Source organism: Gnatocerus cornutus, chromosome 4 (assembly GCF_029298725.1).
Source record: "Gnatocerus cornutus isolate USDA-ARS CGAHR chromosome 4, icGnaCorn1.1, whole genome shotgun sequence".
NCBI classification, from domain to species: domain Eukaryota; kingdom Metazoa; phylum Arthropoda; class Insecta; order Coleoptera; family Tenebrionidae; genus Gnatocerus; species Gnatocerus cornutus.
In genome coordinates this window covers 1756753-1770598 of record NC_142236.1, presented here as the reverse complement: position 1 = coordinate 1770598, position 13846 = coordinate 1756753, and the positions used below count along the sequence as shown (strand labels likewise).

General features: G+C 38.0%; 3 protein-coding genes and 1 long non-coding RNA gene across 4 annotated transcripts; 3 read left to right on the top strand and 1 right to left on the bottom strand.

Moving 5' to 3' along the window:
* Nucleotides 1-54: 54 nt before the first annotated feature.
* On the top strand, nucleotides 55-938 carry LOC148175825 (uncharacterized). The gene is made up of 2 exons (XR_015769887.1): nucleotides 55-278; nucleotides 329-938. It is a non-coding gene; the product is annotated as an uncharacterized LOC148175825 (long non-coding RNA).
* Nucleotides 939-1048: 110 nt separating this feature from the next.
* Mcm6 (minichromosome maintenance 6) lies at nucleotides 1049-4026 on the top strand. Its single transcript, XM_088033632.1, has 5 exons — nucleotides 1049-1228; nucleotides 1273-1681; nucleotides 1726-1917; nucleotides 2064-3641; nucleotides 3692-4026. The coding sequence occupies exons 1-5, from the start codon at nucleotides 1137-1139 to the stop codon at nucleotides 3776-3778; spliced, it is 2358 nt and encodes a 785-aa protein (XP_087889758.1). The 5' UTR covers nucleotides 1049-1136; the 3' UTR covers nucleotides 3779-4026.
* An 88-nt stretch (nucleotides 4027-4114) lies between these two features.
* LOC148175823 (lipase 1-like) lies at nucleotides 4115-5367 on the top strand. The gene is made up of 3 exons (XM_088033633.1): nucleotides 4115-4201; nucleotides 4248-4437; nucleotides 4484-5367. The coding sequence occupies exons 1-3, from the start codon at nucleotides 4130-4132 to the stop codon at nucleotides 5365-5367; spliced, it is 1146 nt and encodes a 381-aa protein (XP_087889759.1). The 5' UTR covers nucleotides 4115-4129.
* Nucleotides 5368-5420: 53 nt separating this feature from the next.
* Nucleotides 5421-5969, bottom strand: LOC148175822 (immediate early response 3-interacting protein 1). The gene is made up of 3 exons (XM_088033636.1): nucleotides 5792-5969; nucleotides 5623-5727; nucleotides 5421-5573 (listed from the first exon to the last, which is right to left on the bottom strand). Exons 1-3 carry the CDS (start codon nucleotides 5880-5882, stop codon nucleotides 5518-5520), a joined length of 252 nt encoding a protein of 83 aa, XP_087889762.1. The 5' UTR covers nucleotides 5883-5969; the 3' UTR covers nucleotides 5421-5517.
* Nucleotides 5970-13846: the final 7877 nt, after the last annotated feature.

Genomic DNA, 13846 nt, shown 5'->3' with positions numbered 1-13846 from the left:
CATATCAACACATAAACACAGTTTAGTGGTGGCAGGTGTGAAATGAATTTGTAGCTGGGATGCTGAGATGGTTTGAAACGTCGCCGTTTCGATCCGGGAGGGCGCTAATTGTGCTCGTACACAATGTGCAAGTTATTCTTGTTCCGGACGCTGACGCAAACAAATGCGAGGAAAATGGAGAAAAAAATTGTGGCGGCTGGCTGATTGATTTTTATGACGAAAAAGCGTAAATCTGTTAGTGCGAGCGTGACTGTAAATATTAGCAGAGCGATTAAACGGTAATTAGAGGATGTTAACAAGGTTTGAAGTTTGATATTCATTTTTATAGAGATAACAACTCCAAAAATTTGATTTTTTTCAAATTACTGGACGAAAATGGATGAAACTTTAGAGTTCGGTGGAATTACATGTGATCTTTCGATTTCCACCAAGAAGAACGGCAATTTGTGATGCAGTAACAAGAACAAAATTTATTGGAAATTAAAATCGAAAAAATGTCTGCTTGGCTTCAGATCGCTAAAGATTCGATAATTTTAAGTTGATTGCGACAAAATTACCTCATTTTATAGAGAATTTTACAAGAAATTTTGAACGGTTTTTATATTTTTCAATCGGCATTGTTTTCCGAGATAATGGGGGCAAAAATTGGATGAAAATGGAAGACAATAAAGAATTCCCAAGACCACAAAAAATTTCGTACTCTCTAAATTAGCTGACGAATTTGAATGAAACTTTGCAAATTAATAGGCTTTGAGGTGGTCTTTGGAGTTCTAGCAAGAAAAACTCAATTTTATTATAGAAAAAATAAGAAAAAAAATTAAATTAGTCTCCAAAAAACGTTTTTTTCTAGATTACTAAATATATGTTAAATTGGAGTCATATTGTAATGAAAACATCTCAAATTATAGCGAGTTTCTCAAAGAATTTAGATCTGCCTCTATTTTTGGTGTGAGATTTTTTTAGCAAGTTATTGAAGGCCAAATTTACCATTTAGACCAACAATTAAACGCACGTGTATTGTTGGTTGCCTATCACGGCATCCACCAACTGTCTAATTTTAAAGGTTATGTTTTCAATCGTTTTCGCGCCCAAACTTCCACTTTCGTCGTACTCGTTGTTGTGTTGTTTCGTTCACTATGGATGTCGCGAACGTCCAAACAGGCCAAAGAAAACACGTCGACGAAATCGGCGTCAGGTGCCAGAAGCTCTTTCAAGACTTCCTGGAGGAGTAAGTACCCTCAATCTAGTACCCCCTTAACCCTAACCTTCCAGGTTCAAAGAAGACGGCGAAGTTAAGTACCTCGAGCCTGCAAAAGAGCTCCTCAACCAAGAGCGCAGCACCATCGAAGTCAGTTTTGAGGATTTAGAAAAGTACAATCAAAATCTCGCCACTACAGTCATTGAGGAGTATTACAGAGTCTATCCCTATCTTTGTCACGCCGTGTCCAACTTCGTGAAAGACCGCAGTGATCTGAAAAAGGAGAAAGAATGTTACATAAGCTTCGTCGACGTCCCTACGAGACATAAAGTCCGGGAGATGAAGACGGAGAAAGTCGGGACTTTGATCCGCATCTCTGGACAAGTCATCCGGACCCATCCCGTTCATCCCGAGCTGGTTTCCGGGACATTTGTTTGTTTGGATTGTCAGACTGTCATCAGCGATGTGGAGCAACAATTCAAAGTGAGAGTCCCGAGTGTTTTGTTTTTACTTAATTTAAGTCGTAGTTTACCAATCCGACGATTTGTCGGAATCCCGTTTGCAACAACAGGAGGAGATTCATGCTGGACGTGGACAAATCGCTGTTTGTGGACTTCCAGAAAGTCAGGATCCAGGAGACGCAGGCCGAGTTGCCCCGAGGGTGCATCCCCAGGTGCGTGGAGGTGATCCTCCGGGCCGAAAACGTGGAAACCGTACAGGTATTTTAGATTTTCGCGGGCTGAAATTTGGTAACTTTCGGTTCTACCCCAAAAAAACACGGCGCGAAATTTGAATTTTCCCTCATTCTCCCATTTTTATCCTCCATTTTCTCGAAGCTACGACTTCAATTTTAACTTTTCGCCAGGCCGGCGACCGGTACGACTTTACCGGCACGCTGATCGTGGTGCCGGACGTGGGGGCGCTCAGCCTCCCTGGCGCCAGGTCCCAGATCAACTCCCGCCACAAAGCCGGCGACGACGCTGAAGGAGTCCGCGGTTTGAAAGCTCTAGGTGTGCGCGACCTCCACTACCGCATGGCGTTCCTCGCTTGTAGCGTCCAACCGACCAACCCCAAGTTCGGGGGGCTGGAGCTCCCGCTCACTGAAATCACCCCCGAAGTGATGCGCCAACAAATGACCGAGGGGGAGTGGAACCACATGTACGAAATGAGCCACGATCGTAATTTGTACCAGAATCTCATCAACAGTCTCTTTCCGAGCATCCATGGAAACGATGAAGTTAAAAGAGGGATTCTTCTCATGTTGTTTGGGGGGGTTTCGAAGACAACTGTGGAGGGAACGGCGCTGCGAGGGGATTTAAACTGTTGCATTGTGGGGGACCCCAGCACCGCCAAGTCGCAGTTTTTGAAACAAGTCTCGGAGTTTTCCCCACGAGCGGTGTACACCTCAGGAAAAGCTTCTTCAGCGGCTGGTTTAACCGCCGCGGTGGTGCGAGATGAAGAATCTTCAGACTTCGTGATAGAAGCTGGGGCGCTGATGCTCGCAGACAACGGAGTCTGTTGCATCGACGAGTTCGACAAGATGGATCCGCGAGACCAAGTCGCCATCCACGAAGCAATGGAGCAACAGACCATCTCCATAGCCAAAGCTGGAGTTCGCGCGACTCTCAACGCGCGGACTTCTATCCTAGCCGCCGCCAACCCCATCGGGGGTCGTTACGACCGCGCCAAGTCCCTCCAGCAGAACATCGCGTTATCAGCCCCCATCATGTCGCGTTTCGACCTCTTCTTCATCCTCGTCGATGAGTGCAACGAAGTGATCGACTACGCCATCGCGAGGAAGATTGTCGATTTACACAGCAACGTGGAGGAGTCGATTGATAAAATCTACTCCAAGGAGGAGGTCCTCCAGTACATCTCCTTCGTGCGGAGGTTCAAACCGATCATCAACCCCGAAGCCGCAGAGTTGTTGGTTCGCCACTACAACCATCTTCGATTGCGCGACACCACCACCAGCGGAAAAGCGACGTGGAGGATCACAGTCAGACAACTGGAGAGTATGATTCGTCTCGCCGAAGCCATGGCGAAGATGGAGATCTCCGATGAAGTTCTCCCGAAGCACGTGAAGGAAGCCTACCGGTTACTCAACAAATCCATCATCAGAGTGGAGCAACCGGACATCCACCTCGACGACGATGACGACCAACCGATGATCGAAGACGAGAGTGTCCCAGAAGTGGAAGCACCTGTTTCCAAGAAGAAGTTACAACTCAGTTTCGAGGATTACAAGATCCTGAGTAATAAGATTGTGGTGTACATGCGGCGCGAAGAGACGAGGAGGGAGGAAGACAATCTTGAGGGGATCAGAAGGAGCGACCTGGTGGAGTGGTACTTGAATCTCATCGCCGAAGACATAGAAAGCGAGGAGGAGTTGCTGGAGAAGAAGGAACTGATTGATAAAATTATTGATCGGTTGATTTATCATGTAAGTTTAAGGGGGTGAGTGAAGAAAGGGGTTGAAAAGAATTGTTTTAGGATCAAGTTATCATTCCTCTTAGGGGAGCGGGGGAGGAGGAAGAAAATCCGATGCTGGTGGTTCACCCGAATTATATTATTGACTAGTTTTTACAAACACTGTATATTTTACGTGTGGTCCATTAATTTCCATTCATAGTTGGCTCTGAAAGAATGTCATGTCGTAGCTAACACCACCGCAGGTGTTTTAGCGAATGAAACGTTAAGATTTGAGAGACTTGACAGTTTTCCGGGAAGAAACCGACGTACGTTAAAAATGCATGGCCTGCCTTGATTGGAAGTTTGATGGATCTAAAGAAGTTAAACTCAATAAAAACGATTTAACATCAACTTAAGCCCTGAAGTCTTAAGACGTCATTACCAGCAATCATTAAACACTAATTAGCCTCCGCCCTAACTACCCACTAAATTAAATTCAAATGAACTCTCCATTCCACAATGTTCCTCCTGGTGGCAACACTCCTCCTCGCGCTCAAGACGTCGGCAATCCCCGACGCCTACCTCAGAGTGGTAAGTCTCCACCACCCCACCCTCTGGTTGCAAGTGTCGCTTTCAGCCCCAAATCGCCGCCAAGTACGGTTACCCCCTCGAAGTCCACTACGTCACCACCCCCGACGGTTACATTCTCACCCTCCACCGCATCCCCCATGGAAGACTCACCACGCATTCAAGCATCCCCGTTTTGTTGTACCACGGCCTTTTGTGCGACTCCAGCAACTTCGTTACTTCAGGAAACCGATCTTTAGGTAACTCGTGGTTTGTAACCGCTGTACCATCATCGCCTACTTGCAGGGTTCGTTCTGGCAGACGCTGGGTACGACGTGTGGCTTGGTAACGCCCGTGGTAACCGCGAGTCGCGGAACCACACCACTCTGAACCCAGACAGCGACTCCAAGTTCTGGGATTTCAGTTGGCATGAAATTGGTACGATTGATTTACCCACTGTGATTGACCACATTCTTGGGGTTACGGCGGTACCGAGTCTTCACTACATTGGGTACTCGCAAGGTGGTACCATCCTCTTCGTTCTTTTGACGACGCGACCGGAGTACAATACTAAGATAAGAGTCCATCTGAACCTCGCTCCTGGTTCTTGGATGAATGGTACTAGAATCCCACTGTTTAAAGCAGCGTCGTCTCATGTCAATCTGATTGAGCACAGTTTGAAATCCGTGGGGGTGCACGAGGTCTTTCCGTACAACCACCACCTCATGGCGACGATCCAAAAGGTCTATCGTCTCTCGCCGCGGCTTTTCACCGACGTGTTTTTATTATTCTGCGGGTACAGCGATGGGCAAAGAGATTCCAACATTACAGAGTCGATGATTGGACACCTTCCTGATGGTGCCTCCACCAGGCAAATGGTTCATTTCATGCAGTTGGCGCAGTCGGGGTACTTTCGCCGGTACGACTTTGGACGCGACAACGTTAAAGTCTATGGGAGTGAAGAACCACCTTCGTATGATCTTCCATTGGTCACCGCGCCGGGTTTTGTGTTTTATAGCCGGAATGATAAGATGGTGGTGGCGGAGGACGTGGAGCGGTTGTGCAGGAAGATGGTCAATGGTTGTATTGAGCGGTTCTTGGTGAAGAATTTCAACCATCTCGACTATCTGTATGGGAAAAAGGCGCCGGAGCTCTATGAGAAGATGTTGAGGGTCATGGAGCGGTACTAGCGAGTCTCTTAGATTGTAATAAACTAGGTACTAAAAATAGTCAAAAAATAGAAGACAATTAATACTATATTTATCAAAATTCCAAACACACAATAAAAACACTCTCAGCCTCCTCGCGCACTTTGTCCCATTTTCCGCCCCCACACTCCCTCACCCCAGAACCAACTTTATAACAATGGTCAGAACGTTGAGGAAGATCAGCGGAACTGAAACCAAAGACAATTAAACCCTGATTGAGCCCCCACAACCACGTACTTCTCGCAACTGTCCGAATGGAATGCACCAAGTTGAGGATTTGAGATTTGGCTGAAGGGTGCTCCCCGAAGCCTTGTACTGAAGGGCTCTTGGAGCTCCAACCGACTGAAAAACGAAGATTTTGTGGTAAAGTGAGGTTATGCTACACGTCATGCTCTGGAATACGTACTTTTGGTGAGGAAGCGCTCTTCGTGTAAGATGCAGATGGCGTTTAAGCATAGAATTGACGCCTCGAAGAGGTTCCAGAGGGTGAAAGCCATGGTTTTGAGGGAGTTTAGAGAGATGGATGACAGGAGGATAACCTAGCTTTTTGGACGTTGGAAGTTGGAGCACGGGCGCTGCGATCAGCTGGGCGGCGCGGGTTTGAATTTTCAAATTTTATGACTGAATTCGTGGTTTGAAATTTGTTCAGTAAAGTCAAATTGAAAATAAAAAGATAAATAACGATACTTCTACGATATTTTGTTTTTTTTTACAACATTCATCCATAAATTGGTTGAAATAAGAAAACGTACAAAAAAGGGTCGACTTTGTTGACGTTCGGATTAGTTTTTTGCGCTTTGTTTTAAGATTTTACGCAATCATTGAATTCTTTAGTTAATTGCCGTCTTTCGTCCGATTTTTACTCGCTTATTCGTAATTTTCGCAGTTTCTCGGTGGACAAAAAAGGGGCAAAATTTGTGCGTTATTTTTATCTAAATTGCCGAAAATTTTAGTGTTTTCTTGTTTTTGGAGGGCTGCAGAACCTGGCGATGCATCGTCAGAATTAAAGGGTGCCAGTTTGCACTTGTATGAAAAAATTCTCTTTCAGTTGGTCCGTTTCTTTGAAGATGTTTTTTTGGGCTTGAACCATTCGATTGTGATTGTGGCTGCATTCTCTTGTAATTTAAACAGATAAACAGTTTTATAATAAATATCTTCGAAACCATTACGGTAGCTCTGACGCAATTTGCATCTATGACAAAAAAGATGCGCCTTAAAGAGTTCAATCTATCGATTTCTCGCTTATTTTATTAAACTTGCGTTATTATAGCTTATTCTACGCAGAATTTTGCGCAGATTACAAATCTGGGTTTAAAATTCACATCCGACAACAAATAACTGAGCAATGGGTGATCAAATTTTCGGACATTTGTTTTCCATTTTTGCAATTTTTAGAGCTAAATATCTTCAAAACTACTGCAGATATTAAGAAACGATTTGCGCCATTGTTTTTCTCGCGATTTTTTAGCTAAGAAATCGTTCTTAGATTTTCCAAAAGTCGAAAGTTGGAGTTTTTTGGAAAATTCATGACTAAAACTATGCCAAATTTCTGATATCGATATCTCGCTTATCTTTTAGAATAAACTTGAGTTATTATACATCAGTGTTCGCAGAATTTTAGGCAGATTCCAAATCTGGGATTTAAATCCAGATCCGACAACAAATAACTGAGTTATGGCCGATCAAAGTTTCGGATAGTTGATTTTCATTTTTTCTAATTTTTCCCAATTTTCAAAGTTAAATATCTCGGAAACTATTAGAGATATTGAGATGCGGTTTGCGCCATCGTTTTTCTCGGCTCATTTTACGTTAGAAAATGTGCTTAAAAGCCCAAAATTCGATAGTCGATTTTTCGCGAAAAAAAATTGCGACTCAAACGATGAAAATTTTTCACTTTTTTTAATTTTTGGCCATAACTCGCAAACTATTTGTCCTATAGATCTCAAATTTGCCCAGTAGATAGATTTTAAGTTCCTCTTTCGACTGATGTAAAATTCAATGCTATTAAACTTCATTTTCATTTTGAAAACATTGATTGAAAATCGCCCTAAAATGATGTTTTCAAAACAGTTTTTGGCCAATACCTCGTTTATTTATTAAGTAAACTCAACAAATATGGGTCTCATTTTACGCAGAATTTCACGCTGAATCCAAAAATATGATAATTTTTTAATATTTGTCAATAAATAACCGAGTTATGGCCGTTTGAAGTTTTGGGTTGTCGCCAGAGGGTCAAATTTTCGAAGGTTCGAAACAATTCATGCTCGATATCTCGGAAACTATTGCAGATATTGAGATGCGGTTTGCGCCATTGTTTTTCTCGCGATTTTTTACATAAGAAATAGTTTTTAGATTTTCCAATAGTCGAAAGTTGCAAATTTTCGCAAAAATTCATAACTAAAACTATGGCCAAACTTCTCATATCGATATCTCGCTTATTTTTTAAAGTAAACTTGAGTTATTATACATCAGTGTTCGCAGAATTTTAGGCAGATTCCAAATCTGGGATTTAAATCCAGATCCGACAACAAATAACTGAGTTATGGCCGATCAAAGTTTCAGATAGTTGATTTTCATTTTTTCTCATTTTTCCCAATTTTCAAAGTTAAATATCTCGGAAACTATTAGAGATATTGAGATGCGGTTTGCGCCATCGTTTTTCTCGGCTCATTTTACGTTAGAAAATGTGCTTAAAAGCCCAAAATTCGATAGTCGATTTTTCGCGAAAAAAAATTGCGATTCAAACGATGAAAATTTTTCATTTTTTTTAATTTTTGGCCATAACTTGCAAACTATTTGTCCTATAGATCTCAAATTTGGTCACTAGATAGATTTTCAGCTCCTCTTTCGACTGATGTAAAATTCAATGCTATTAAACGTCGTTTTCAATTTGAAAACATTGATTGAAAATCGCTCTAAAATGATGTTTTCAAAACAGTTTTTGGCCAATACCTCGTTTATTTATTAAGTAAACTCAACAAATATGGGTCTCATTTTACGCAGAATTTCACGCTGAATCCAAAAATATGATAATTTTTTAATATTTGTCAATAAATAACCGAGTTATGGCCGTTTGAAGTTTTGGGTTGTCGCCAGAGGGTCAAATTTTCGAAGGTTCGAAACAATTCATGCTCGATATCTCGGAAACTATTCCAGATATTGGAATGCGGTTTGCGGCATCGTTTTTCTCGCGATTTTTTACATAAGAAATCGTTTTTAGATTTTCCAATAGTCGAAATTTGCAAATTTTCGCGAAAATTCATGATTAAAACTATACCAAATTTCTCATATCGATATCTCGCTTATTTTTAGAGTAAACTTGAGTTATTATACATCAGTGAACGCAGAATTTTACGCAGATTCCAAATCTGGGATTTAAATTCAGATCCGACAACAAATAACTGAGTTATGGCCGATCAAAGTTTCGGATAGTTGATTTTCATTTTTTCTCATTTTTCCCAATTTTCAAAGTTAAATATCTCGGAAACTATTAGAGATATTGAGATGCGGTTTGCGCCATCGTTTTTCTTGGCTCATTTTACATTAGAAAATGTTTTCAAAAGCCCAAAATTCGATAGTCGATTTTTCGCGAAAAAAAATTGCGACTCAAACGATGAAAATTTTTCATTTTTTTTAATTTTTGGCCATAACTCGCAAACTATTTGTCCTATAGATCTCAAATTTGGCCAGTAGATAGATTTTGAGCTCCTCTTTCGACTGATGTATAATTCAATGCTATTAAACGTCATTTTCATTTTGAAAACATTGATTAAAAATAACCCTAAAATTATGTTTTCAAAACAGTTTTTGGCCAATACCTCGTTTATTTATTAAGCAAACTAAACAAATTTGGGTCTCATTTTACGCAGAATTTGACGCTGAATTCAAAAATATGATAATTTTTAAAATTTGTCAATAAATAACCGAGTTATGGCCGTTTGAAATTTTGGGTTGTCGCCAGAGGGCCAAATTTTTGAAGGTTCGAAACAATTCGTACTCGATATCTCGAAAACTATTCCAGATATTGGAATGCGGTTTGCGGCATTGTTTTTTTCGCGATTTTTTACATAAAAAATAGTTCTTTGATTTTTCTACTGTCGAAATTTGCAAATTTTCGCAAAAATTCATGACTAAAACTATGGCCAAACTTCTCATATCGATATCTCGCTTAATTTTTAGAGTAAACTTGAGTTATTATATATCAGCGTACGCAGAATTTTGCGCAGATTCGAAATCTGGGATTTAAATTCAGATCCGACAACAAATAACTGAGTTATGGCCGATCAAAGTTTCGGATAGTTGATTTTCTCATTTTTCGTAATTTTTAAAGTTAAATATCTCGGAAACTATTAGAGATATTGAGATGCGGTTTGCGCCACTCTTTTTTTCTGCTCATTTTACGTTAGAAAATGTTCTCAAAAGCCCAAAATTCGATAGTCGATTTTTCGATAAAAAAAATTACAACTCAAACGATGAAAATTTTTCATTTTTTTTATTTTTGGCCATAACTCGCAAACTATTTGTCCGATAGATCTCAAATTTGGCCAGTTGATAGATCTTGAGCTCCTCTTTCGACTGATATTTAACATAAAGGTATTCAACGTCGTATTCACATTGAAAACAGTGATTGAAAATCACCTCAAAATGATCTCTTCAAAACAGCTTTTGGCCAATGCATCGTTTATTTCCTAAGCAAACTTAACAAATTTTGGCTCATTTTACGCAGAATGTCACTCTGAATCCAAAGCCGCAAGAATTTTTAATTTTCGTCAACAAAAAACTGAGCTACGGCCGTTTGAATTTTTGGGTTGTCGCCAGAGGGCCAAATTTTTAAAGGTTTGAAACAATTCGTGCTCAATATTTTGAAAACTATTTCAGATACTGAGATGGGGTGTGCGCCATCGTTTTTCTCGCGATTTTTAGTTAAGAATCCGTCCTCAGATTTTCCGAAATTCGAATATTAGATTTTTTCGAAGTAAAATTTCATGACTAAAACTGTAACAAACTTCTGCAATCGATATCTCGATTATTTTCAGAGCAAATTCAAGTTATTATGGCTCTTCCTACGCAGAATTTTACGTTGATTCCGAATCGGTGCTGAAAATCCACATCCAACTACAAATAACTGAGTTTTGGCCGATTAAAATTTTGATTTTGAATTTTTAGCTCCAATATCTTCGTAACCGCGGCAATAAATTAATATAACATCCAAGAATACGTATTGATCACATCTATGATCAGATTGTAATTTTATAAACACTGGCAATGCTGTTTATTTAATAAAAAAAAAAAGAATACGTCTTCTAGCTCTCGCGCTCATGTAGACAACCAACAATACATTTTTTTATCACTTTGATAACCACTTTTTCATATCATTTTATTATTGGCATGCAAATCCGCTCTCTGACTCCCGCGAGAGCTCGAAGAATCCTCTTCCGACTCATAAAGTAAAAGTGAAATGTGTTTCTCACGTCTTCATAATTAACCTAGTTAAAGAGGAATAAAGGCGAATTTACTAGTATAGTTCATAGTTTGATTGGCCAATATTTTTAACGATGCCATAACAAGCTATTTTTTTTCTTTTTGACCAAGCAGGACTTGTTGTGATGATGTGATGTCATTTCACTTTCAAGTTTTAAAATGCAATATATCACATACGTATTTCTTTTTTGTAAGAATGAATAATAAGAGGCAATTACCTCTTGAGGAGAAATCGCGGATGTCCACTCGGTGGATTTACAAGTCTGGGATGATTGTATTTAAGAATCTGAAACGCGGTAAATTCTCATAACACTTTCTTCCTCACTGGAAGCTTCCAAGAATGTTTACCCAAGGCTGTACAAAAACGTCGAGAATTGATAACGTGATAAGCGGTTGGGTGGATTACAACTTACAACTGTTAAAACTGAAGGAAAAAACGGAACAATGCGTTTCGCACTTAATATGAGTTTGTGGGCGGTGAAAATGGGCTATTTGACGTTTATTATCAACATTTGCACGTTGTAAATCAATTGATTCGTTGAGGGTAATTTATAAGTTTATAGAATGTTTTGGTTTTGTTCAAGTTACAATGATTTATCGGTGATAAATCTGTAATGATGAAACTAATTTCGTAATGTCTTTAGTTATGGACAGGTTTCAGAGAAATGTTGACTAGTTCATGGGCACAGGCTGTTCTCTATGTGCGTATTTAATTTTTGGAAACTTTAATTTTTCATGCGAGTTCTCTAGTTTTGGCAATGTAGTTATGGAATTTTTGGAAGTTTCTAGTTTAAGCTCGTGCCCAAAATCCAGATCAAAATTAACCCATTTGAGATATTTTTATATTGAAATTTATTCGAACCAAAAATTGACAATTTTTTTCAATTAAAATTTGTAACTTTGGTAATTTTAACGTTACAGAGATGAAATTTTGGGAAACTATTTTTTTTCTCGTCTATTTGTTGTCCTAAATCTAAAAATTCTAGGACAAAAGACACCCATTTTAGAAATTTTTATGTTAAGATGGAACCAAAAATTTTCATTTTTTTTAATTAAAACTCGTAACTTTGGTAATTTTAAAATTATTATTTTTTTATTGTTTATTCACTAAACTGAATCTAAAAATTTTACAGCAAGAGGCACTGATTTTAAAAAAAAATGGTTTTAAAGTCGAACCAAAATTTTTCAATTTTTTTCTTTAAAATTCGTAACTTTGACAATTTTAACGCTACAGATATGAAACTTTGGGAAATTATTATTTTCTTATCGCTTATTCACTGTGATAAATTAAAAAAAATTAGAAGCAAAGGCGCCTATTTTAGAAATTTTGGTTTTAAAGTCGAACCAAAATATTTCAATTTTTTTCATTTTAAATTTGTAACTTTGGCAATTTTAACGCTACAGAGATGAAACTTTGGGAAATAATTATCTCTACATCGCTTATTCACTGTGCTGAATCTTAAGATTTTAGAACAAAAGGCACCCATTTTAGATTTTTTTTTAAATCGAACCAAAAATGTTTATTTTTTTCTATTAAATTCGTATTTTTGGCAATTTTAATACTACAGAGATGAAAGTTTCGGAAATTTTTATTTTTTCGTCGCTTATTCGCCGTGCTGAATCTTAAAATTTTAGAACTAAAGACACTCATTTTTGAAATTTTTATTTAAAAGTCGAACCAAAATATTTCAATTTTTTTCTTTAAAATTCCTAACTTTGACAATTTTACCACTACGGAAATGAAACTTTGGGAAATTATTATTTTTTAATAGCTCATTGATTGTGCTTAACCTAAAAATTTAAAAACAAAAAGCACTCATTTTAGAAAGTTTTGTGTTCAAAACGAACCAAAAATTTTAGGTTTTTTTTCTATTAAGATTCGTAACTTTTTCAGTTTTAATGCTACAGAGATGAAACTTTGGGAAATTATAATTTTTTTTATTGTTTATTTACTGTGCTAAATCTAAAAATTTTAGAACAAAAGGCATTCATTTTAGAAATTTTGATTGTAGAGTCGAACCAATATTTTTCAATTTTTTTCATTAAAAATTCGTAACTTTAGCAATTTTAACGCTATAGAGATGAAACTTTGGGAAATTATTATTTTTTTATTGTTTATTTACTGTGGTGAATCTAAAAATTTTAGAACAAAAGGCACTCATTTTAGAAAATTTTGTGTTCAAAACGAACCAAAAATTTCACTTTTTTTTCTATTAAAATTTGTAACTTTGGCAATTCTAATACTACAGAGATGAAATTTTTGGAATTTATTATTTTTTTATTACTTATTTACTGCGCTGAATCTAAAAATTTTAGAACAAAAGTTGTCATTTTAGAAATTTTTGTTAGAAAGTCGAATCAAAAAGATGGAATTTTTTTCAATGTAAATTCGTAATTTTGGTAATTTTAACGCTACAGAAATAAAATTTTGGGAATTAATACTTTTTTATCGTTTATTACCGTGTCAAATTGTAAAGTTCTATCGCAAAAGAACCCAAATTTAGATTTTTTTTTGAAACGGAACAAGAAATCCCATTTTTAGCAACAACTAATTTCACATCTCGAACGATTCCAACAAATTAATTCCAAACCTCTGCAGGTGTATTCAAATGAGTCTATTTTTAAGCTTCCCGGAGTAAAATTTGAATAAATTACAATGAAAAAATAATTAAAGAAACAAGCCCATGGCCCATAAAACGAAATTTATTGTTTGCTGCTGCAAACTTTCAAACGATCAGCGCCTTGACTTTGACTATTGTCGATTCATCTCTAGAATCCGGCAGAGTTGGAAAGCAATTTCTGTACCTTTCCGTCACTTGACCACGATTTCCAATTTTGCACACCTCTGCTAATCACCATCATCCAAACAAATTCTAATGACATTTGATTGAACACCTGTGAGCTTGACTTTTACTCAATTTGCATAGTCTTGAGATGGTAATTAAGATCATCGCAACGCTTACGTGAATTTCGTAAGTTC

Excerpts from the sequence above, each read along its gene's own strand:
- LOC148175823 (XM_088033633.1), top strand. The coding sequence starts at position 4,130 with ATGTTCCTCCTGGTGGCAACACTCCTCCTCGCGCTCAAGACGTCGGCA. Across the intron at positions 4,202-4,247 it reads CCGACGCCTACCTCAGAGTG|CCCCAAATCGCCGCCAAGTA; the intron begins GTAAGTCTCCAC and ends TGTCGCTTTCAG. Across the intron at positions 4,438-4,483 it reads TTCAGGAAACCGATCTTTAG|GGTTCGTTCTGGCAGACGCT; the intron begins GTAACTCGTGGT and ends GCCTACTTGCAG.
- Mcm6 (XM_088033632.1), top strand. The coding sequence starts at position 1,137 with ATGGATGTCGCGAACGTCCAAACAGGCCAAAGAAAACACGTCGACGAA. Across the intron at positions 1,229-1,272 it reads TTTCAAGACTTCCTGGAGGA|GTTCAAAGAAGACGGCGAAG; the intron begins GTAAGTACCCTC and ends CTAACCTTCCAG. Across the intron at positions 1,918-2,063 it reads AAAACGTGGAAACCGTACAG|GCCGGCGACCGGTACGACTT; the intron begins GTATTTTAGATT and ends ACTTTTCGCCAG.
- LOC148175822 (XM_088033636.1), bottom strand. The coding sequence starts at position 5,882 with ATGGCTTTCACCCTCTGGAACCTCTTCGAGGCGTCAATTCTATGCTTA. Across the intron at positions 5,728-5,791 it reads AGAGCGCTTCCTCACCAAAA|TCGGTTGGAGCTCCAAGAGC; the intron begins GTACGTATTCCA and ends TTCGTTTTTCAG. Across the intron at positions 5,574-5,622 it reads CATTCGGACAGTTGCGAGAA|TTCCGCTGATCTTCCTCAAC; the intron begins GTACGTGGTTGT and ends CTTTGGTTTCAG.